The sequence below is a fragment of the Alnus glutinosa genome, chromosome 13, assembly GCF_958979055.1.
Source record: "Alnus glutinosa chromosome 13, dhAlnGlut1.1, whole genome shotgun sequence".
In the NCBI taxonomy this organism is placed as follows: Eukaryota; Viridiplantae; Streptophyta; class Magnoliopsida; order Fagales; family Betulaceae; genus Alnus; species Alnus glutinosa.
Genome location: NC_084898.1, coordinates 303,041 through 327,759, shown reverse-complemented (window position 1 = coordinate 327,759; position 24,719 = coordinate 303,041). Strand labels below are relative to the sequence as shown.

The following is a 24,719-nucleotide window of genomic DNA, read 5'->3' as shown; positions in this document are numbered from 1 at the left end:
TTACCTGGCTGATTATTTCAATATTGAACGTAAACGTCACTGTAATCAGGGGAGATGACGGATGCCACACATATATCTAGCTTATAACCTTCGACATGTTTAAAAGAAATCAATGATATATAATTATTGTTTTTCTTGGTCTAATCAACTATATATATATTACAAGAATACTGTCATGAGGCTCTGGATAACTACTATCATCTTAAACTATTCATTGATTTGGCGTGGTCCATGCTATTAACTCCAAGTGGAGAGCATCACAGCCACGAGGCAGACATGTTAGCATCACAGTTTTCAGATAATCTATTAATCTCTCTCTCTCTCTCTCTCTCTCTCTCTCTGTGGGCAAATTTCCTATTTGTCACGTTCGCACAGAGAATTGAAGAAAGGTGGAAGAAATTTTTAGGCATGAGAAATATGACTTTGCAGATGCTGTTCTATTACGTGACACAACGTGGTTACTGGTGATCATCAGGCGCGAAGCCAACTTACTGGGATCCACGGCCCTACAGGCTGAGATCTTTTCATCACTCCAGGGACTCAAGAATCACGAGAACTAGAATTAGAATTAGAATATATATATATATAAATATGAGGCCGGACAAATAGATGAGGAAAGCTGGAGGATGGTGACTAGGACAGAACCAAACCCTCACGTGTAAATCATGTCTTAAAGCATCCCCATCTTTGCAAACTCGAGTAGGTGATCTACATCAATTAGCACAAAGTTGGGTCGGTCGATCGCTATAACCCGCGGCCACTCATGCATGTGAACTATTGATCAGACGCTCCTGGTTGTCAATTTTATATGACATATATCCTAATTAAAATGTTTGGAAGGTAGGAATTATTAATTCAGTTTTATATCTGAACCTAACTAGAAGGATTACCATTGATGTTTTGTCACTGATGATCAAAACACTTAAATCCAGGTGTACATGATATATATGAAGGAGAAATTAACTTATAAATGCAGCAACATGTAATTCTGAATTAATTAAGATCCATATATACCAGCCTTCTTTTGTTGCCTTGGTAGTTAGTGTACGTAGTACTGCTCATGACATGGTGTCGGTCGGGCGATATAACATTGATCTAATTAAAATCCTTAGAACGGTTTGATGTTGATTTGGTTAAACCCTAAACACCTAAGATCGTAACAAAATACTGTCGTTTTCATACGTACGTACGTATCATGTCACATACGTACATAGCCACATTGTACATTAAGGTGGCTTGGAGGCCAGGGTGTGAACGAGCAAAATTATTTGGATTTTGCCGTCTAGCTAGGAGAAGTGAAGATATATGCTAGTAATAGTGTTTGATGGATCTTGGATGGCCTGCGCGTTTGTCGACATGCATTAGCTAGGGTCCGTCCGATCCACACCATCCATTATGAACCTGTCCTTCTCCCTGCGCGCGGTGAAGATAGAGATAACAATTAATTAAACATATGTTCATGATATGTGTGAGATTAGCCAACTTAGATAATGGTCAGCTGAGTTCAAGAGCCAAAGTCAAACATTTTAGAATGGAAATTGAGGGGACCCTCAAACTAATTCGTTGTATATATGGAAAATTGAACAAGTGTCTGTTACCCATCTTGTGTTACATAATTAAACACCTTTCTTTTGGGAGGAAAGATTGGTGGTACTGTTACCTCTTCAATAACTCTGAGTAGGATTTAATTAACATTATAAAACTTCATAAGAAAGTCGCAAAAAATGCATGGTATCTACATGCAAGGCTGTATGATGGAGAGTACTAAACTAATAGTGCTAATTTCGCTAAGATTATCTTCTCGATAGGGGCATAGGCCAGGACAGGAAAAATGCGTGGGATATATATATATATATATATATATATATATATATATATATAATTTCCTTAGAAACTTATGTGATATATAGTATCTTAATGGTGAAAAAATTAAGCAGCAAAACTGAAGAGGTAAACTGATGTAGGACATATTCCAGCTAGGTTGAGGCATAATAGCCTTGTTGCACCTGCAATCAAATGAGAGTGCGACCGTTCCATTCCTTAAATAAGGGCAGAATAGCCCAATCGCACCACATTCGATTGCAATAAACAGATTAAAATGGGAGTGCGATTGCAATAAACAGATTAAAATGGCATCGAAATGTAAAAAAAATAAAGCAATCGACCAAAAAGAAATGAACAGGAATCTCGACAGACAACATCATTTGATTTCCTACATACTTGGGCAGCAATGCACATATGGAAAAAATTTCCTAATTGGTCACAATTCCTACAAATTTTCTTCCTTATTTAATTAGCATTAATCTTAACACCAAATATAATTTCCATAAAGAATATTAGGAATTTTCATTTTTATTTAGTCTTTCCATCTTTGTAATGTGATTTCCTTTTTAGAGGATTTAATTAATTACTTACTCTATAGGTTTTAGTTTCCATCTTTAGGTGTTTAGGTTGATGCTATAAGAAGACCAATGCAGGTAGTATAACTCGTATTACAACTTTTACTACAAAGTCTTTTATAAACTGACGCGATAGTTCATAATTAATAAAATAATTAAGTAATTATGGACTTATATATGAGTTTGTAAATAACTTTACAGTAAAAGTTATAGTTTATAAATGACTTATAATAAAATTTATAATACCCGTAACAACAACAATCGGGACAAGAATGACAAGTTCATGAAGAGAGGAGTCAAAACATTACTAGTTGTAATAGCTAGCTCTAATCCCTTGTCATCCGGTTGGTTGTGACAAGAGGATGGTCCGTACAGAAATGTTGAAAGCAAAGTCAAAACCCTCACATACCATAAATTAGACTAATTAATGATGTAATTGCAACCCCTAGCTATTTCATTAGTATAAGGACTTTTAGTTAGAGCCAACCAAATTAAAGCAACATTAATTTGGAGTGGAAGGAAAATTCCAAAATTGGAAGGATATAAAAGAAAAAAACTAAATGGTCCTCCAACCCTAGTTGGGGAATTCAATTACAATCTCTCTCGTGCCCTCCAAAACAGCTGGCCTTTTGGGCCTCATCACAAAACTATGCTCAATAATTTTATAATGAAAAAAAAAAAAAAGAGTGTGAATACCACCCAGGATGATGACAGGGACAAGCTCACATGAGCCCAACCAGATAATACATGGGGTCCCTACGTATACTTTCTCTCCCCCCCACCCCCCCCCCCCCCCCCCCTCTCTCTCTCTCTCTCTCTCTCTCTCTCTCTCTCTTTCTCGTCTGTGTGTGTGTGTGAAGAGAGAAATTAAGAAAGAAAGAATTTATTCAGGAAGAAAAAGAGAAAGTCGCCTAACTTGAGAAGCTTCCAGGGAGGCACCCCTGTAAGAAAATCACAGCCCACGCCTTACTATTTTCTTTCTTTCTCTCTCTCTCTCTCTCTCTGTCTAGTCTCTCCCTTCCCAAGGTCAACAACAAGAGGAATTTTACACTCTTTGAAACGTCCATGGGGTATCTAGTTTCGTTTTAGAGTCTTCTTGGTCAAACAGGAATGCACCGACGACCGTCATTGTATAGAGAGCTGCCCCTTGCGTTTCTCTTCTCTCTCTCTCTCTCTCTCTTCTTTTGCAGCATCATCTCAACCCTCAACCCTAGAAAGCATCAAACGAAAAATCTATCTTAAAAACAGGAAGTAGCCTTTGGTACGGTGGTGTTGCAAACCCAGTACCCTCTTCTTTCCCTCTAGCTTTTTCCTAATCAGGTGGCTTCAAATCTTGCAGATCCAGTGAGAGAATCTGAAATTGGTGGCTGTAAAACATGGATTTGGGGTCACATAGAGAAGGGTTTTCCTCAGAAGAAGCTCATGAGCAGATGTTGAGAGGTAAGCTCCCTTTCTCCTTCTACTCCTCCTCCTCCTCCTCCTACGAAGCCGCTTCCGATGGCAGCAGGCAGCTTCATGACCTCATGGACTTGTCCCCGAGAAACGAGGACGAAGATGTCAGACGCGGAGACTCCCTGCAGGACGATGGAATCAACGTGATGGAGAGAGAGCACATGTTTGACAAAGTTGTGACTCCCAGCGATGTGGGAAAACTCAATCGCCTCGTCATCCCCAAGCAGCACGCCGAGAAGTACTTCCCTTTGGACTCCTCCACCAACGAGAAAGGCTTGCTGTTGAACTTCGAGGACAGAAATGGAAAGGCCTGGAGATTCCGCTACTCTTACTGGAACAGCAGCCAGAGCTACGTTATGACCAAAGGCTGGAGCCGCTTCGTCAAGGAGAAGAAGCTCGATGCGGGGGATATCGTCTCGTTCCAGCGCGGTGTCGGCGAGCTCGGTCGAGATCGTCTCTACATTGATTGGAGGCGCCGCCCAGACGCGCCGGACCCAATGGCATCGCTTCCGAATCTTCCGCACCCTTACTTCTCCTTCCACCGCCCCATCCCCTCGGCGTGGAGTAGTACTACTGCTGGTCCTAATTTGCTAATGCGGCCAAGGGACCATTTGCACTTGTCGTCGCATCAGCTGAATATGAACAACAACAGCAATAGCAATGTCAATCTTCATCATCATCATCCTTACCGCAACAGCTACGGCAGTGCTGCTTACTGTAATTATATGGTAAACCCTTCACTGATTTACCTGAGATCGGCGGCTCAACAGCAAGAACAACAACAAGTTCAGGTGCGGAGTAGGGGGGCTGAGCCGCCCGTGGTGTTCGGGTCGGTGCCGGTGGTACAAGGGAAAGTTGCAGCCAAGAGATTGAGGCTTTTTGGGGTAAACATGGACTGCCCCATATCAGAATCCGATGCATGCGATGTCATATTGTCGTCTACCTCAATAGCTCCCCATGCTACTATGGCGGCGCTGCAGCCTTCCCAACTTTCTTCTCCGTCGCAATCTGGTCACCAATTGAGGCCCTACAACGGCACGCCGCTGCCAACCGTGCCCACCGACTTGCTGAATAAAGGGAAGGCATCCAAGTCCTTGGATTTCAACATCTAGCTAGAGAGAAAGCACCCAAAAGATCCTTAACGACAAGAGTTGCTCCGCGACACAGCGTTCTGATTGGCGTTCACTAGTTTGTTTCTTAATGCTCATGAAGACCCACAAAAATGCACAATGCCAGGATTTTACACCATTGGATTTTAATTCAGTTTGGTACAGAAGGCGGGTTTTGAAGAAGAATTAGCTACCTAGCTAGCATAAGCAAGAGGCCCTTGGAGATAGAGAAGTCACACTGTCACTATATCCAATTGTCTTCTTTTTATTAACTTTGTATAAAAATATTTATGATACATGACCAAAAAAAAAAAAAAAACCCATATATATAGATAAATATTATATATATATTGGATGAAGAGGTAGCTAGATCATCATTGCCAGAGATTTGTAGGGCCTTGTTTCCCCAATATGTATCCTATCCATGGCTTATCACTGAAATATTATTTCCGAACGTCTTTTATATATTCTCTTTCGCTACCAACTACTCTCTCTCTCTCTCTCTCTCTCTCTCTCTCTCTCTCTCTTGTTCATTAAGTTCATAACATCATTTCCTGACCGCTGATCAAACCACTTTGTGCAGTGCAAGCTAGCTGATGCAATTGATCGAAGTTTTGTTTGTTTGTTACCTTGGTAGGTTGTTGTTCTTGTCGCTGCTTCGTTGGGCAAGCCCCGCAGGTTTTACAGAAAAAGGTTGCAGAGCCTTGAAATAAAGGTTAGATAACTATCTTTAATTAGTCTCCATTTATCATTCTGCTTCTATATATATCTATGTTCTTTCAATATTCCTGCCTGTTTTGCCTTTTCTTTTCCTTTTTATATATATTGCGTTTATCAATTAATTTCTTCCTTCATTGGAGTTGAAAGCGATTTTGATACCAGAAGACAATTAGAAAGTCTAAGACACTAGTTCTGCAGCTAACCAAAATTCACTTGCATTAGCTGTTGCCTGTACAGTTTCAACAATCTCATAAAGAGGGCACTTTTCTTCCTTTTTCATCGTCATCATCATGATGTGTGTATATATATATATATATATATATGTACTACTTTTGTCATGTTTGATGTCCATGTCGTTGCAATTTAGGTTCATCCAGCTTGTTGCGGCTAGCTGGTGCTCGGGCAGTCACAAATATTAAACAGCCAAGCAGCAAACTTTTCCACTAATTTTCCAAAGGCTATAGTATATTTGTCCACCTTGTAAGGCCATTTGATGCATGAACCTCTATCCACATTAAAAGTTCCCTCACGTGTTGCATTTCTCAGCCACCCTATATATTTGTTTTGAGTACAGATACTACAGCTAGCTCTTATTGTATAAGTCTCTTACAATAAAAATTATGTGTCATTCTTATCACTGTAGTTACTATATAATTAAATTTATTTGTTAGATTTTGTTGCTTAATCTTTTTTACTGTTAGATTATATTATATATACCTTGTCTCACCATGGTGCATGTGTATATCTATGTTACAGCCTATATATATATATATATGCCCCTCATGTACAGATTAAAATACTTTTGTCACTTGAATTTGTAAAAAAAAAAAAAAATTAGAATAAAAGTTGTACTACTTTAAGCATTTATGCAACTACTACTACTAATCCCATCATGCTATGCACTATTGCATATATGCAGTGTATATATATATATATGCTTGAAGCTAGGTAATTAAGATCAAATTAACAATTGTGAGCTTGGCACAATTAATGGTAAATTGTTTTGGAGTATGTGGTTCATGTCTCTTTATATTAAGAACTGTCAAAAGATCCCCTTTTTTTTTCTCTCAAAAAAACTGCATTTGCTAGATTTTTGTTAGCACTTTCATCATTGATCACGTTAGTTGAACCATGCCTTGCTGTGATTTTACGAATTTGTCTCACAAATCTGGACACAATCAGTCGATTGTTTCATCTTAATTATAGAAGAAGTCTCCTACTTGAGTTTTGTTAATCTGATCTAGTTGCTTGTAATTTGATTAATGCTTTTAGATGATCGAGATTAGAAAAGTTGAATTTGATTTGCACCTTTTGAAAACAAGTCTAACTTATTGTGTCGATCGATCTTTTCATAAATATATTAATTAAGCAAATTAAGCAGTAATCTTTGACATCCATTTCTCAAAAGGTGAAACATCATATACTTTATTGAATCACTCAAGGATTTTGAGATGTCTTCCCCCTCTGTTTGTGGAGATGAGTTTGCTACTAGTTTTATACTCTCTATCTTTTTTTTCTTTTTTCTTCTTGGAAATCACCGGTAAAAACTATATCTCAAAAAGGGTAAGAGAAATGCTACACACTCTCAAGTACATACTCTTTGATATGGCAGTGAAAATCATTATTAGATTTGTGATGAATCACTATTAAATTCAATCTACATCTAATAATAATTTTTATTGTCACATAACTAAGGAAGGATGCATTTAAGAGTGTGGGACTAGAAGGTATGTGTATATATAGTATTTCTCGAGAGGGTAAAGATGCAGCCTAAGGTACTTTGCGTTTTGCCTAGCTTAGATGTTTTTGTTCCTTTTTAATTTAGTAAAGTAAGACATTAATTAATATCCAGCTTGTTGCATTTGTGAAGTGTGGAAGCATTATATTCGACAGTATTCTACATTCAATCACAAGATTTATAATCTGATTAGTTTTCAAATTGGTATATAAGTTATCCAGTACTCGATTCAAAAAAAAAAAAAAAAAAAAAAGTTATCCGCACGATCAAGCTCTTTTTATTCTTTGGCTGGGCCAAGGGAAGTAGGCTAGGGGAGAGGATTATCTTTTCTTTTTTAGATTATGCAAGAGATCTTGAATCTTTACATATATATATATATATATATATATATATATATATATATATATATATATATATATATATATATATATATATATATATATATATATCCCTTTAATTAACTCCTGATCATGAAACTGGGCCAAAGGGCTAGTTAGAGATAATCCCTAGCTATTCATGAATTAAAGAGAGGCTGCTAAAATTGTGTGCTCAAAGGTTAATAGGTGCGTGCCTTAATAGGTATCAATATATCTAGCTAATTAGGTCTTGTTCATTGGGTAGCTATACGTACGTGACTACCATATATTATCATATTCTAACGGTACACGGACATGCATGTACACTAGTGAGGCATATAGTAATTAATTAAACAATATCATTAAAGGAAATTAATTGTCTTTTGATTAATTATGAATTTATTACAAGTACTCCACCTATTAAGTAGGATAGATTGTTGTGTAGATTTGTCATAGAAGTTCTCTATTCTACTAGTTCATACAGGCCGGCAATTAATTAATCTAGCTAGTCTAATTAATTAGGAATTAACTTTCGACTGAAACTAGCTTGTTCTTGTTCAGAATTTCTCTCTCCGTCTTCTTTCTCTGTCCTTGTTATTAATTATTCTTCGATCTGCTTGTTCTCTTTTGCAAACAAAGCATGTTTTTGTTCTTTAGATGTGTTGTTGGTAACTACCTTTTATATATATATGAAGCTCGTTTCTTTCCCTGGTGAATGTGTGCTCATGCCTTTCTTTTGCCATCAAAATGAAAGAAGAAGAAGAAGAAGAAAAAGAATGTGTGGAAGCAATTAATTCGTTTGATGTATATATATATATATATATATATAGCTCGTTAAAGCACTCTTCTTTCTTTTCTTTTAGCTCTCTAGTCGTTATAATTCTCCAATGATCCATGAACTTGTGATCCAGATTTCACCGATCCGTTAGATATGCAGGTAGAGGTCTTCTTCCGGAAAAAATGGTGATCCTCTATGAGAACTTGAACTTTAGGGATATTAAATATGAAATTAATTAAGCTTATTCATTTCCCATTTTCCTTTTTCTTTAGCTGCTGATAGTTTTGCTCTTGACGAGTTTGTATAAATAAATTGCATTTTCCATGGAGAACAAATACCGATATATGGATGATTAAAGTATATATATATATATATATATATATATATATATATATATATATATATATATATATATATATATATAGAAGGAATCGGAGCATAACATGAAATTTTAATTACGCACCATAAAAAAAAAAAAAAAAAAATGGGGAGCAAAATCTTATTCAGAGGCAAAGTCCAAGATTTTTACTTGCGGGCCAGACTGTACGTGTCCTATTGTAAGACAAACATCCCCTCATTCTAAGAATCACGTAAAAATTCTTAACTCCTTTTCTTTTCTTTTTTTCTTCTTTTTTCTTTTTCCTTTCCTTACACACTCAAACAAGCAGTAAAAGATGTAATTTTAAAAAATAAAAAATAAATAAGAAAACCTGGCAACTCTTTTTCGACGAATCGATCTCTTTCAAGGGTCGAAAATTTAGATAAATTCACACCCAAAAAAAAAAATACAAAATTTGAGAAATTAATTTTCAAAATCAAAGAAAATGAGCAATGAGATGATCAATATATAACCTTCTTTGACCAAGGGATGTATGACGCACATCCATGGCAACAAAAGATGATAAATTGCAGAGAATTGAATGATTTTTCCTCCTAAACTCAAGAACTCAGCATTTCCCTTCAAATTAGTTGTGCCCATGGAGAAGAGAGAAAATAGAAGAAATAACGTGATGGATTAAAGCGACCCAAGAATTAATGTAAGGGCGGGCATCGGAGGTGATATAAGTGGAAATGAGCTTTCTGCTTTCCGCCTGGTCTAACCTTTGCCACTATTCGGAAGTTGAAATGATCTCCAATTCTTTTTTGACGAAGGGCCAAAGGCGGAATCGAGCGGAAGTCATAAGAGATCTCCATCATGTTCGTCCCACCCAGACAAAGATGCAACTCCCTTTCGCGAGTGAAAATGGAACTTCGGCCCGAAGGGAGAGAGAGAGAGAGAGAGAGAGAGAGAGAGAGAGAGAGAGAGTGTATAACACCTCAAAAATTTAATTAGTCTCTTACTTCGAAGATGGATTTCTCACATTGAGTATGTAAATTATAAAGGTATTTATGGATGCTAAGTCTCATATTTGCTTCTTATTAGGCGAATCTGAGTTTTATAAGTGATTATAGAGAGTTCAAATTAATTGCAACTTGATTAGTCATTTTGAAGTACTGATAAGGCAAATGTCGCTAGACGCAAGGATGAGGAGACAAAGATAGAGTCTCAAGAGTCAAATGACGCATGGATGAAGAGAATTGATTTAAGGTTTGCACTGAGGGGGAGAAGTAAATTATTAGGGCTCAAAACAGCGTCATTTTACCTTAAAAAATAAAAATATCACCAAAAGGTCCAAAACCATAAAACAACGTCGTTCTTAAAAATATTTTAAAAAAATAGTTTGAGGTGGGTCAGAATTCCGTCAAAAATTTGGGATAACCTACCCCCCCCCCCCCCCCCCCCCCCCCCCTCCTCTGAATTTTGTTGAAAAGGGGAATCAACCTCCGCCCCTGCCATCACCTGCCGTTGGAAGCTAATCCGTATGGATTGGAACCAGGTCGGTTGTTGGAACACCCTGCCTCCGCCTACACAACTGTAGAGAGATAAAGGACAACCACATGTCCTAGTTTTTAGAAAATATATATACTTTTAGAAACTTTATTAAGGTCAAACTTTTGAGTTTTAAAAACAATCAAGGTTCTTTTTTTTTTTTTTTTAAGGGTTTCAAATTTTTCAAGAGATAAGAGGTTCTTTTCAAATTTTAAAGGGTTGGGAGAAGAAGATTAGTGGGGCTTTCTCAATTTTTTTGAATGCCTAATAGATATTTTTATTTTAGGAATAATTGATCAAGGAGTAATGTTACTCTTACACTCATTTTATACTGGCTAATGTAGCATATTTTAAGTAACTTTCCATGCCAGCTACTTTAAAATAAAAAATAAAAAAGAAGAAGAAAGACTAAAACTACTTGAAATACTCACATTAGTTAGTGTGAAATGGAATGTAAAGAGCAGCAAGAGTACTCACGTTGAGCTAGCTAAAATAGCGAGAATGTGATTTTTGCTAGCCTTGTAGTAAAAACTACCAAAAAAAAAGTTCCACATCCGGCTAGTATCCTTAAATTTAGCTAAATATTTGATAAAGCCGTGAACTCTTAGGCCTCGTTTGGTTTGCGGAGTAGACTTCCGTAATGGAATGACTATTTCTATAGAATAGTCATTCTTATGTTTGGTAGGAATCTATTCTTTAGAATAAGTATTCCCATTAAAATACCTATTCCCTTAGAAGAGAAATACATATATATATTTCTCTCAAAAACGTGTCCTTTAATTTAGTTAAAATTTAGACCTCCAACCTTATTCTTAAGTTATATTTTTTTGGTGGGGGTGAGAGTGGGGGAGGGGTAATCTATAGTATTTGAATAATTTTCAACGACGCCAATCTCTATTTCTGGCCAGTGTTGTTTCTTTGATTAGCGTGAAAACATGGCATACGACAAAAGCTCATCTTTTTCGATCCCCCCCAATGGAAGGGGTTGTAGTTCAAGAGAGACCACCGTAAATCATCTTCCCAAGTTCATTGACAACAAAATTTGTTGGACAAAAGTCGCAGATTTTTTTGTGTGCTGCTCTTGAGCTGTTAGAAAAATGACCCAATCCATGGTATTTAGGATGTGTCCTTTCGGTAATAAAGTAAGCACATCACTTTTGTTATTCCACTTTGTCATCCTTTTCGGTCTTCATTTTTCAAGGCTGCCCACTGCCAACGCTCACTCTTTTGTATTATATAATAAATATACCCTGTTCGCGCGCACACACACGACGGATATATTATATATTCTATATGTTCTATATATATATATATATATAATAAATAAATTTGCAGTAGAGGGGACCCGTCCAGGTCATAGGCGTAGCATCTAGAATCTAATTGTAGGCAGGCAGGCACAGAGGCATCAGAATCCAGCAGAGTCAGGATTTATATGGGCCTGCCCATGGACAAAGGAACAGACCAGACAAGCATAACGAAATCTTCCACTACAATACCTATATATATACTCTTGAGTTGCAAATGGAAACTGCCCGATCTGATCCTCTTTCTGCTTTTCTGCATGCACTTTTGACTCTTTCGAGCAGCAGTAGCATAAAATGATCAACCTAGCTAGCTATCCCATTTCTCTTCTCAATGGGACTGCAAATTAGTAAGCATTCACTGACAAGTTTGTTTGCGATGAGATTATAGCTAGGTTTCATCCTGTTCATCATTGCATATGTAATGGACAATCTCATTACAATAGATCGGGATCCGAGATTAGATTTATTGTATTGCAATGCAACGTACCCATTTAATTATCTAAGGAGGTATATATATGTAGGCATGTGGATTAGAGTAAGTATGCAAGTTAGGGAGTGCATGTGGTGAATGGTAGGTGTTATTGTAGGATGAGATGGGCAAAAGAGGATGATGTTCTTAATTATGGGCTTAATTTCTCTAAGTACATAACCGATAGAATGAATAATGTTAGTTCGAATAACCCTAATTAACCCTTCTTAAATTAATTTTAAAGTTGAATAATATTTACTTAATTAATATTTAAATTTTAATTTTAATGTTATCAATAAAAATAACTTATTATCATCTCGAAATTGTTCTGGTCTTTCACTCTTAATAAAATTATATGTTTTTATTCTAAATTATGAGTCTTGTTAGTACAATGACTTCTTATGCCATAAATGTAAACCCGTAACAGACATATTTCAGAGTAGTCCAAAGTTTAACGCACAGGGCAGTGGGGGAAACTAGGGCGGTAGCAAAGGATAATAAATAATGTTAAGAAGCAAACAAGAATCGTACGCGAGAGTCCTGAACAGAGATGGAGATGACTGATGAGTCCCCACCCTAAAGAGAGACTGTAGGTTTTTAGGGTTAATAGGCGTAATCAATGACGACAATAAAAAGTAGCAAATTGTATATATATAAACAATATAAAAGAAAAGTGGTTTTCGTCGTTTAATTTTCTTCTATCTCTCTCTCTCTCTCTCTCTCTCTCTCTCCTCGAAGACTTTGGCTACTCAGGACGCGTGCAATCGACTCCCACTCCCTAGACTGCATGGACCACGTTGATATTTCTTTGGTTTTAATGCACCACATTCCCGTGATACCCTCTCTCTCTCTCTGTCTCTCTCTTTCACAGTCCATCGCCCTTTGGCTCTATCCTGTAGATTATCTATTTGTTTGGGGGTGAAAATAAAAGATAAATACAGTCCATATATAATGGAATGCTTTGGTTCCTTATTTCTACCATGTTCCCAAAAGTAAAATTGGGTAAGATATATATATATATATATATACATCTGATCTGGGTCTTGTTGAGTTGATGTGGGTAATCAAAGATGTGAGAGAAGGAACGGCTGAGATGAGCTGGGTTTTCACTTTTGATGTTCGTTATTTTCAGAGACTGTACATGCAGAAAGCAAGGGAAAAAAGAACAAAAAAGATGGAAGATAGAAGCAGCAGCAGAAGAAGCAGAGGGAAAAAGAAAGAAAAGCTGGTGGGGCTGCTGCTGATGATCAGTAGTGTACAGCTACGGCTTTCATATTTTGTGACAGAGCATTAACAATGACAGTGCAAAGGGTGGCAGCCGATCCCAGAAAACAACCGTAATTATGGTGAAATATAAGGGGGCCGGGCGATAGCTACAGGTCATGCAAATGCATGGAGTGCTCACCCTTTACTACAGCCGTAAATGTGGATCATATACAATATGAAGAAGAAGAAGAAGAAATTAAGTGAAAAAATTAAAAAAAAAAAATTGCCGGGGGACAAGGGTGTGGGAGTAAGTGGACCTGACTGCAACAAATTTACTGACCCCCCACCTGGATGGAATGGGATAGAGATGGGATGGCATGGCATGGGATGAAATTTGTCCTCACCCAGATGCTCTCCCTCATTTATTGCCGGGTACCCAGATTGATGCTTAAGGTATATATCAAAAGCTTCAAAAAAGAAAAAAAAAAAAAAAAAAAAAAAACCCTGCACATGTGCAAATGCTGCCCCGCCCAGTTGCCCATTCCCCTATTCCTTTCCTTTTTCGTCTCTTCTTCCCCCCTATTTTTTGTCTTCACTCTACTAGCCCCCTCTTCTTTCTTTTTCATTACTTTACCAACCTGCCTTATTTCTCCTTCCCACAATGCATTATTCACCATTTATGTTACCATTATCATTTTGGTTCATGTAATTATGGAATGTGGTGTGGACCATATGGGCCGTGCATGTGAACCATCGATAGAGATAGAGAGAGAGAGAGAGCATAAAACTTGGCTGTCTCTCTAGATAGATATATATGAGTCGTAACTTGTGGGGGGTTATGGTAAAAGGACGACATTTTGCCATGCTACGGAGGTTGTCCCCACTTCCATGAGCTGTCAGTTTTCGTCGTGGAAGAATGGCTTACATACATGGGCTGTCCAAGACTTCCATCTCCAAGTACGTACGAAAATGGCATCAAAGCCTGCAATGCTTCATGTGGTACCACTCCATCGACCAACCAGAGAGAGATAACAAATGCTCTTAATTTTTGCACTCAATTCCTCCCAACTCCTAAACCCTTCAATTCTTTCTCTTCGTCTTTGGTCGTTTTGAAGAAGGAAGACGGGGTGCATGGTGGAAGTAGTTAATTAAAAATGCAGTAAAGATCTTAGGGAACACCATTGCTTCATATATAGCCAATGTCTTTTGATGTACGTTTCATCATTATGGCATTCTTACCATGCTTTGATCCATCTCGACTACTCCACCGGATACCTTTTATTATAAGTTTATTTGATATGCCAGAATTAAGAGGGTTTAGTGAGTTTCATTAGTGGTCTTTCATAATTATTTATTCGAATTCTCTCAAATGATTGTGAGAGAATTCGGTCATGTGGATCTCATAAGTGGTTAGGCAACTCAATTTTTATTTGATCGAATGAGTCCTATAAGTAGTTTATCATAATCGATTGCTAAAATTCTCTTAAATTAGGACAAATAATTTGATGTCTTTAAGAAGACTCGCTCGCCGACATTTCCCATATTTTGGTGTAATTGTCTCAGGCATAAAAACTTCAAATGGTAGAATACAGAGCGATCGATGGAGAATTGTCTTGCCATTCTGGCCTAACAAAATTGAATGACAAAGTTTCTCAAAAGAAAGAATTTTAAGAGAAGAAAAGACTACTTGCTCCTGATATCTAGTCATGGACTCAAAGATCCAACGGACCTTGAATGGACCGAAAGCATAAATATAAGGTTCCCATTTGATTTGAGTACTGAATCCAAGCTCGGCCCAAAACTTTGATTGACCGCAGTGTCTAAGCTTGGCCAAGCCCTCTGGCATAAAGTAATGAGCAGAAAGCCATAAGGAAGGCCTCTAGTGACCAGGTTTGCAGAGACTGATCGAAGTACGTAGGGTTGGTAATTTTTTCCAAGCTAAAATTAGAGGTTGGATTAGGATCAACACGAAACTTAATCCCGATACATGACATCCAAGATTGGTAATTTTTTACACGAACTTAACACTATATTAACTGATTAAAATTGAGGAGTTTAACTAATTTGATTAAATAAATAGTCAATGCCTTAACATGACCTAAACCCTACACAAGAACGTGAATTGCCACGCAATAGGATCCTCTCCGGTTGAAACTCAACTCGAGAGGATCCAGGTCCAATTGCCACCACTAGAAGCACACATGGCATCTGAGAAATGTGCCTGCCCAGATAAAGAATCAGACAAATGTGCCTAGAAAGAATATTCATATAGCATAGTGCTGCCCAAGCCTCTTCCTAAAGTTCAAATTGCAATTTGAGTTGTCACTTTTGCCACACTGCTGAACCAATTCATGCACCCAATTCTATTGAGGCATTCAAACCCAGGACAAATTATTCTTCACATTACAGTTAACCAGTTACATAAGCATAACATACTAAATCCGGCTCAAACTCTTTTCACCATTGAACAAAAAAAAAACAATGATGTTGCATTTCAAGGTCAATACCCATTTCCTGATAACAGCAGCCTCCAATTTTGTCATTAGTAAGATCTCCAAGGGCTTGTCACCTCCCTAAGATCCTGAAGAAACAAAATTTTCAAGATGTTTCTAACATACCGCCTACGGTGTCTCTGCGATCCATGCACGGCTTATGACACTCCATTCATACATTAATTTGAGCCTTGAACCATACATCTTAAATAAAGACCCATTCCCTAATGTAAGCTTGCCATCTGTAAACAAAACCCTAACTCCATGCTTATATATGGGAGCAGAATCTGTAGCTTTGGCTTCGAACAACTATAACCCATGCTTGGCTCAGGTGAAACATTATGAAACTCCATCATTCTCTACCTTTTTGTCTTTGGCAAACTTTCCCAACACCTGACACACCAGAAAACGGTCATTATAAAACTGGGAAAAGGTTCAGGATTAAGGGAAAGCAATCCACCTTAATTTTTGAATGATTTGCATCCATCCATCCCATCATACTTCATGCTCAAGGCACAATTTTTATATTTCAGGGCACGTAATGCCTTAAGCCATAAGTTTCTATATAGTAAAGCTTCTGGATGCATCTCTTCCTGAATCTGATGTTTTTCTGTTAGAGCATCTGCAATAACCTGCATCTGAGATAAAGAATGCAAGGATTTGGTTTCACCGCAACTTCTAAACATCAAGTGTTCCCTTCGCCCCCCCCCCAAGAAAAAGAAAATTAAAAAATAAATAAATAAAATAAAGGTAAAGAAGACATCAAGTACTAATATAATAACTGTCAGCATCCGGACAACTAATGATACCTGGATAATGTCATTGCCCTTCTCAGCCCATAAATCACTGCATGAAGAAAACGAATCCAGCGCTTTCTCAGTGAACACAGTATAAATACTCTTTTGTGCCTCATGGTAATTCTGATAGCCAGGCTCATGTGGAACAGCCATTGTCTTTGTCCATGCTAGTCTAAGTTCCACGTCGGAGCACTGAAAAGTACATTACTCAGGTTCTCGTAATCCAACAATATATGCATTTTTCTTTGTATGAATAATTCTCCCATCCCCCTGTAGCCTCAGTAATAATAGAAGTTATGATGATAAAAATCATAATCATTACTTTCAATCATGTTGTACTCAGAAATCTATCCACTAATCAACATTAGTAAACCATTGGACAAAACAGTTACCCCAAACATGAGAAAAATGAAGGTTATTGCCCTCAAAGAGTAAAACAAATTAAATCTCCATGTACAATTATGATTAACTATGCTATTATAGTTCCAGAGTGTGTAAAATGCACATTAAATATAATCTATTAACATGCCCGAGAAATCTAAATAGAAATTGTACTCGGTAATCTCAAAAGGAGAGTAAGGTTTAATTCCTGTCAAATTGACCCACATTCTACATAAAAGATCCAAAAGAATCAATCAAACAACACACACACACACACACCTGCCATACCTTGGAGTGTTCTGCTGACTTATAAGGACAGTATGGAGTTCCTGTTTGAGTTGACTCAGGCATTGAAACCCTTTGTTCAACCCTATTTGTGGAAAACACACAAAGCTTATGCATTATACGCTGAATTATGTCATGCTCGTAAGCATTCAATGACTGTAAATTTGAACAGTTCTGTACAAGCAACTCTGTCAGAGCATGCATTGCATTAATCACTATCTGAACATCTACTTTAGGAGTAGACAAAGACTTAGATACATCCTGATGTGTTTCAGTTAGATCAGAAAGAAGACCAACTCCAGAAGATGATGAACTGATGTGTTCCTTTGCAAGGACAGGCACCCTTGTTGGACCAGCATGCACAACATCCTTGATTCCCTTCAAAGAGCCTTCAGCATTTGTCCATGCAGCCTGATGCATTTCAGTAAGATCAGTAAAACGAGCAACTCCAGAAGATGGACTGAGGGCACATTCCTTTGCAAGGACAGGCACGCTTGTTGAACCACTACGCACAACATCCTCGATTCCCTTCAAAGAGCCTTCAGCATTTTCCCTAATAACAAGCTTCCCATTAGATGTAAGGTAATCTTCCACAAGAGATGGCTGAACCACGTGAGCAGACTTGAGCAAAGAGCTACTCCTCGAGTTGCCTAAAGCATATTCCTTTTTTGCTTCATAGATGCCATTACAGAATTGAGCACCAGTTCCATTACTCGAATCAGGAGGATGAGATCCCACTTTGGTAGAATCCCTATTTTTAAGTACTCTTGATGATAAACAAACAGCTGAAGATTCACCTTTCTGGAAAGATGAGAAATCACTTCTACAACATTCATTTTCATGGTAGTCTATGCCTCCTTTAGCATTACTAGGAAAAAAATGAGGCGCCAAAGGATTCAAATTGTTCTTTGTTTCTGGCTCCTTTTCAAGATGTATTGAACTTGCAGGCCCAGAGACTCCAAATGGCGATTGCCAAGAAGCCAGGGTGCCTTTCCAACAGGGTGAATCCACATCAGAGTCATTCTCATCCAGTATTTTAGAAGAACTTTCAACAGAAGCACCAGTTTTTATTGCATGAGGTTGCAGCTCAGATTTGACCATGAGTAAGGGATCTATACCATCATCAGAGATAGGCTCGTCACTTTTTTCTTCATTACCTTTTCCTATCAAGCTATGATCTAGGCAGACCTCTTTGCCTTTGCCATTCAGCAGGACATGTGGCTCTTTTAGGCTAAATCGATTACCACCATTTAGCCCATAGAACTCTTCTGGATTACAGCCAGAATAATTCTCATTTTTGTTGAGTGCATTGATGCCTAGAAAATCAGAATTCGCTGACAAAACAGGATTAAGGGGTGAAACAGTTGTGCAAGTGCCCTGTGATCCATATGATAGAGCGGGCAATGAATTATTCTTTGGTGAAGGAGAAACAGTATGTTCAGCTGACAAAGAATCTAGTTGTGAGAAGGATCTCTTGTATGAATCAACATCCAAATTACAACTGCTCCAATTCACTGCTGGCATTGGATATGACCACCGACCATGAGGAATGTTTTGAATTGTTGCAGCAGAGCACAAATCTGATGATGTTGAAAACTTCAAAGAGGTGACCCGAGAATTTGGCTCTGGAAAAGATTCATAATTTACTCCCTCAGTGCCCCTAGATTTGATTTGACTATCTGCCCCCATGATCGTACCATTTAATTTTCCATGCATATTATCAGAAAATTCACCACAAGGCTTCAACCCTTCAGCAGCATGCTTTCCTGCAAAAATAACATCTTATAAATGTAAGGCTTTGTGCGGCTGTCACAATCACAAAATATTGTTACCGTTTCCTAGTAATCTTTGTGTAGCTTCATATCATCAATTTCTCCAGTTCTATATGAAGAATGGCATAAAAAGGCTGTCAAGAAGAAGAATAATTCATGATGCCAATATATTAAAAGTTCATGATGCATTGATGTCCACGGACAAAGTTGTGGAAATTTTATTTTTATTTTCACTAGAATTATTGAGGACCATTAAAGGCAACTCTTCAAGATTCTCGATAGACAAGTGTCTGTGCATACTTCATGATTTTCTTTTGTCATTCCAATTCTTAAAAAGCAGAAACCAAAAAAAAAACAACAAACAAACAAATTATCTATAGAAAGTTGTTAGGAATTACTTAGTGTCTCCAGGTCTCCCCAATGCATAGTGTCGTTTATTTAGTAATTTAGCTGCAAGTCAAAATGAAGGCCTAATTATAGATATAGACATATTTAAGATAATGACAAACTAGTTTCTCCATTCAAATCTCAAGATCTAGTTCTAGGTGTTACTGTCCTGTATTTGTTCTATCGCATCTCCTCCTGGTATATAAATCAAAGACCACAAATATTTTTTTTCCTTGGTAATTAGAGTCTCTCCTCATACATTGTGGTCATACATATTCACAGAGCAAGGAGCACCCCCCACGCCCTTCCTCCCAATTTTCTCCCACATCATAAGACAATTGAATTGGTTGCAGTCCTTGCTTCAAATACAAGTGGACTAGAAGTAGAACTAGAAGAAGTATTCTCATATAATTTATGCACACTAATTACTTAAGTAAGAATCACTTTCCAGGGAAAAAAAATAAAACTATAGCAATCAAGTAAACCGTGTTAGTTAGATTCACGGCCAAGAGATGCCTTTAAGTTCCAAATGAAGTGATATAATGAGAAACACATCGTTCTAAGATTAAAGCTATACAACTGGCACAGGTAAGTACTACAAAAAACTTTCAATATACAATATGATCGACTTCAGCTATAAGGTTGAGGATCAGAAGGTTCAATCATATGCAAAGTTGCTATGGAGTTCTCCAAGTAAGAGAAAGATACCTTGTTTTAGAAAGCTCTCATAGGCTCTTGAACCTTCTTCCTTCCAGGAGAAACTCCCTTGATGATCCCTCCTCTTGTCCTGTTCCACATTGGATGGAACATCACCACCATCAGCCCCTTGGCCAACATAGCCAAAACCCAACACCGGATAATTACAAGATTGAGCATCAAAATCAAAACCAGAGGGATTATCATACTGCAAATCAATGACTCCCATATCGGACTGATGGCCACAATAATTAAAAGCATCCAACTTGAGATCAGAAAAGGAATCGAGCGAGGAAAAAGAAGGGTCAGAACTCGGGGAATGGTCTAGTGGAGGAGTAAAAGTTTGCTGCCATGAATTGGGTTGGGGATTGAAGGGCTGAGCTAAAGGTGACAAACGGGACTGCAATGTCGAAGACCCTTTATCTCCGTGACCCTCCATTTTGCTTCAAAATCTGAAAACACAGCCACCCAACTGATCAAAACAAATTCTTTTCTTTTCTTTTTTCTGCACAAACAAGTGATTAAGAACCAGGGCCTTTCTTTTCTTTTCTTTTCTTTTCGTCTTGTGTGTTGTGTATCCAAGGAAGTAGGATTCATTGTACACTATATGAGAGACACAGAGAGGTCAAGATACTATATCAATCAAATAGCACCAAAGCATCATCATCATCATCATCATCAATAACGGAGCAAAAGCCATAAATTACAGCACAAATGAACTAATCTAAGCGTTTAAAGATTGAAATGTGAAAAAAAATAAAAAAAATTCTGAACTTACCAAGCAAGTTAACCGGCTCTTCCTCGATCGTCGGTGCTGATTGGCTCTGAGGGTGTTCGAGCTTAGATGTTGGAATGCGTCTGACGAACAGAGACGCTGTTTCCGCTCTGGGTTTGTCTTAGAGATTTCTTTTGCACTGGTCCCCTTAGACCCCTTTGTATCTTTCATTTAAGGGTTTTTCTTCTTTTTTGTATATTACAGTCAACTCTTGGGGATATATATGATGCTAATAAGCTGATTCATTTTTTAGGCCTGCATATACTAATCCGAAATTTTCAAATATATATATATATATATATTCATTTGATGAGTATTTATTTGGTTTAGTATATTCAAAATTTACAGATTGAAAAGAAAAAAAAAAATTAATGAAAATATTATTTTTAAAAAAGTATTTAAGTATTTGATAAAATTAATGAAAATGCAGTTCTGCCTTGAAAAATCATGCATTTTCAAATATTCATTTTCTTGATTGCTGTTTGGAAACATCATTTTTTTTCACATTTTTTATCGTTATTTTTTTTAAATGCACTCTTAAACTGAACACTTACTGAAATTTTCTTTAAAAACAAGCATTTAGTCTACGAAATTGCAAGACCAAGCCCAGATTAAGAATTATATCTTCATTTCATATAAAAATATCAAAGGAGATAAGATAAATATCTCATACAAATAAGAAAGCATTTGGTGGAATTATAATGAAAAGAGAGTGATAGACAGAGTAAAACAGCATGCAATTTTTTATTTTTATTTTAAAAAAAAAAAAAAAAAAAAAAAAAAAGATGTAAAATATCAAAAATTAGGTGGCAGCAGTGTAAATTGCTGCATTTGTGAGGACGATGGAACAAATAAATATAAGACAAAAGTTCTGATATTCATTATATGTATTTAAATTTTAACATAATGGGGTCCACAGAAAAGATGAATTGACCATGTCACCATGATCCAAATCCTTCGAGAATCCAACGGCCCAGAATACAGAGCGTGCTGCCTTCTTGCCTTACCAATTAAGTTTCCTGCTAGGATATTTCCAACCTCCCCCGTCCACATTCAGGGCTCCTTTTACCCAAATCAACCACCATATCCCGGGACATTGACAAGCTGCAGCAGCCCTTTCAAATGTACGAGTGTGGATGACACATTCATGTGCATATAGGGTGTTTCATTGTATTTTTTTTTTCTATTTAAAAAGGCAGTCAGGAGAAACTAACGGCGGTTATTTTACATGGTCGTGATTATAGTAGCACTTACTCGTAGGGAGCCGTACACAAAGGGTCTAGACGGTGAGAGTCGTAAGCAAGTTCAATTTAGCCATAGCCTAATATAGCCCTACCAAAACGTCAATAGGAACCAAGATGTTTCATTAGAATTACTCATTTACATGACATGATGTTATCATTTTTCATTCTTGCACAAGTTGTCTCCATTGAGTGAAATGGAGAGAATTTATTTCATAATTTAGATTAGATTTGATAAATTTTAAAAAGAGAGCCCCTTCTATAAGGATGGGCTGTAAAAGTGATGTTTTACAGCTTCCAATAAAGAGTTTACACATCATCTTACAAGATTAAATATAATAGATATGAGAACACCAAATCTTATAAAAAAAAAAAAAAAAAAAACAATTTCCAGTTTTTACTTCCTAAGAGACCAAACGGCTCTAAAAAAACCATAACCTCCTCTCACCCCACGCTACTGTGCCGCCGGCACCCAAACTCACCATCATGTCACAACCAATAACACAAAACAATGGACAGTCCTTCGCACGGCCTAAAGAACGACCACCCAAACACTCACACACCCAACTGATAACCACCACACAAATCCATCCCGAAGGCCTTCAACAACAATGTCGCCTACGAAGAAGACTACAACAAACACCATTTTAATTTTGACCAGTCCCACCTTGAGGCTTGACCATCATAGGGAGGTTGTACCCATCAACCAAGCTGATAGCGAAGAAGTTGAACCCACCAGTGCCGTTGAGCATGAACTTGGCCAAGGTCGTTGGCAGCGCGCCGCTATTCCCTGAGCACTCGATTTTTCTGGAGCCGCAATCACCTGTGACGCAAGAGAACTTGCCCGTGAAGTCTTGGGAGCAGTGGGTTCGGCCCCAGATGCGACCGCCCCAGGATCAGAGGTCGGTGGGGTGATGGTCTTGGGCTCGCCCTTTTTGAGCACGAAGCCGGTTGCGGACTGTGCCGGTACACCGGCGTTGCATGGAATGCCCGGCCATACTGTGTACTCGCTGAAACCCAGTGGATTCCGGCGGTGTGGGAGAGATGCACTGGGGATGGGAATGCGAACGGGATTGGTGGGGATCCGAAGTGGCACAAGGTGATGGGGTTTGTGGGCATTCAGATCGGGTTTGGATCCGCGGGTCGCCGGTGCTCCCTGTGCCAGACTTGGATGCCGTCCGATCGCCAAGGCCTTCAATGGTACCTATTCTGCTTTTCCTGCATTCACTGATAGCAACCCCATCCGAAAAGGAAGGAAGGAGCTGAAGAACGAAGAAGAGGATACAGGGAGAGAGAGAGAGAGAGAGGGGCAAGATGGGTGTTTAATTTGTTTCATAGGATCGGATGCTTTGATGTTTGTTGTATTTTTTTAAGTTTTTATGATTTGTCTAATTCTAATTGGTTGCTGTAAATTATGGGATTTACAGACCATCCTTATTAAAGGTATTCTCTTTTAAAAAACATGTCATTAAGTATGCTAGTATTGGCCATTAAATGCAATAAAACAAAATATAAGTCATTTGAAGAGTGTTACAAACATACCTCTTAAACATTCATCCTCTCACATAGAATGAAACCCATACCACATATGTCATACTCCATATAAGACTATGGATGTATAAAGAGTTTTTTTTTATCTTTTTCCATTTAACTATTTATGATGACCATGCATTATCTAAGGACAATAATGGAAGAGCCAGAGAAAGCTATCCCTTTTAATTGGGAAGGGCCACAAAAGCACATACTTTATGCTGTCCACTATTGCTAGTCGTAGAAACTACAGGCATGTTTGGGTGTTGGTCTCTTATTGTATTATATTTGAAAATGTTGTTTGGGTGGATTTTTAAAGTCAAAATTGTTGTCGGGGTTTATCCGACCCACTTCTCGACCCATTTTTAACCTAACTCAAAAAAATTAACCCAATTCAAAAATAATTAAAAAAATGTTGAAAAAAAATAAATAAAAACTCAAGGGTGATCGAGCCACTCCTGGGCATATGGAGATGGTGGTTGGAGGTGTCCAAGGTTGGCAGAAATTATTGGGGGCTAGTCAAGCCACCTCCGACCGATTTTCAAGGGTAGCTCAGCCACTCCTGTCTGATTTGGGGGTGGTTGAAAAGTGGATGGGGACGGGGTAGCTCGGCCACACCCATTAGATTCGGGGTGGCCAATCCATCTCTTAGGAAAGAGCCAAGCCACCCCCAAGCGACTTCGGGGGTGGTCGGCCATCCCCAAGCGATTTCGGGGGTGGTCTGTGGGGTAGTAGAACCACTCCTAAGGGTGGTTTGAAAACCACCCCAATTTTATTTTTTGTTTTTTATTTTTTATATATATTTTTCTCAATTATATTCAATTCATACTCTCAAACATTGTTTTCAAATTTTTTAAATCATCCAAATATAATTTTAAAACTCAAATTTTGTCAGTATTCACATTTTAAATATAGTAGAATATAATACAAAAAAAAAAAATCGAACACCCAAACAAGCCCTA

The 24,719-nt window shown here is 37.8% G+C and overlaps 2 protein-coding genes across 5 annotated transcripts; one reads left to right on the top strand and one right to left on the bottom strand.

Moving 5' to 3' along the window:
* The first annotated feature begins 3,223 nt into the window (after window positions 1–3,223).
* Window positions 3,224–5,444, top strand: LOC133854462 (B3 domain-containing transcription factor NGA1-like). Of its 2 annotated transcripts, none has more exons than XM_062290688.1 (2): window positions 3,224–3,342; window positions 3,739–5,444. In XM_062290688.1, the coding sequence occupies exon 2, from the start codon at window positions 3,776–3,778 to the stop codon at window positions 4,961–4,963; it is 1,188 nt and encodes a 395-aa protein (XP_062146672.1). In that variant the 5' UTR covers window positions 3,224–3,342; window positions 3,739–3,775; the 3' UTR covers window positions 4,964–5,444. The 2 variants fall into 2 exon arrangements, with proteins under 2 accessions (XP_062146672.1, XP_062146671.1); XM_062290687.1 differs by having other exon boundaries at window positions 3,226–3,660.
* A 10,224-nt stretch (window positions 5,445–15,668) lies between these two features.
* LOC133854393 (uncharacterized) lies at window positions 15,669–21,162 on the bottom strand. Of its 3 annotated transcripts, none has more exons than XM_062290583.1 (6): window positions 20,990–21,162; window positions 20,224–20,663; window positions 17,351–19,122; window positions 16,703–16,882; window positions 16,354–16,531; window positions 15,669–16,286 (listed from the first exon to the last, which is right to left on the bottom strand). In XM_062290583.1, exons 2-5 carry the CDS (start codon window positions 20,648–20,650, stop codon window positions 16,355–16,357), a joined length of 2,556 nt encoding a protein of 851 aa, XP_062146567.1. In that variant the 5' UTR covers window positions 20,651–20,663; window positions 20,990–21,162; the 3' UTR covers window positions 15,669–16,286; window position 16,354. The 3 variants fall into 3 exon arrangements, with proteins under 3 accessions (XP_062146567.1, XP_062146568.1, XP_062146569.1); XM_062290584.1 differs by having other exon boundaries at window positions 17,360–19,122; XM_062290585.1 differs by lacking the exon at window positions 15,669–16,286 and having other exon boundaries at window positions 16,451–16,589.
* Window positions 21,163–24,719: the final 3,557 nt, after the last annotated feature.

Excerpts from the sequence above, each read along its gene's own strand:
- LOC133854462 (XM_062290688.1), top strand. The coding sequence starts at position 3,776 with ATGGATTTGGGGTCACATAGAGAAGGGTTTTCCTCAGAAGAAGCTCAT.
- LOC133854393 (XM_062290583.1), bottom strand. The coding sequence starts at position 20,650 with ATGGAGGGTCACGGAGATAAAGGGTCTTCGACATTGCAGTCCCGTTTG. Across the intron at positions 19,123-20,223 it reads TGAGAGCTTTCTAAAACAAG|GAAAGCATGCTGCTGAAGGG; the intron begins GTATCTTTCTCT and ends TTATTTTTGCAG. Across the intron at positions 16,883-17,350 it reads AACACTCCAAGGTATGGCAG|TGCTCCGACGTGGAACTTAG; the intron begins GTGTGTGTGTGT and ends TGTACTTTTCAG.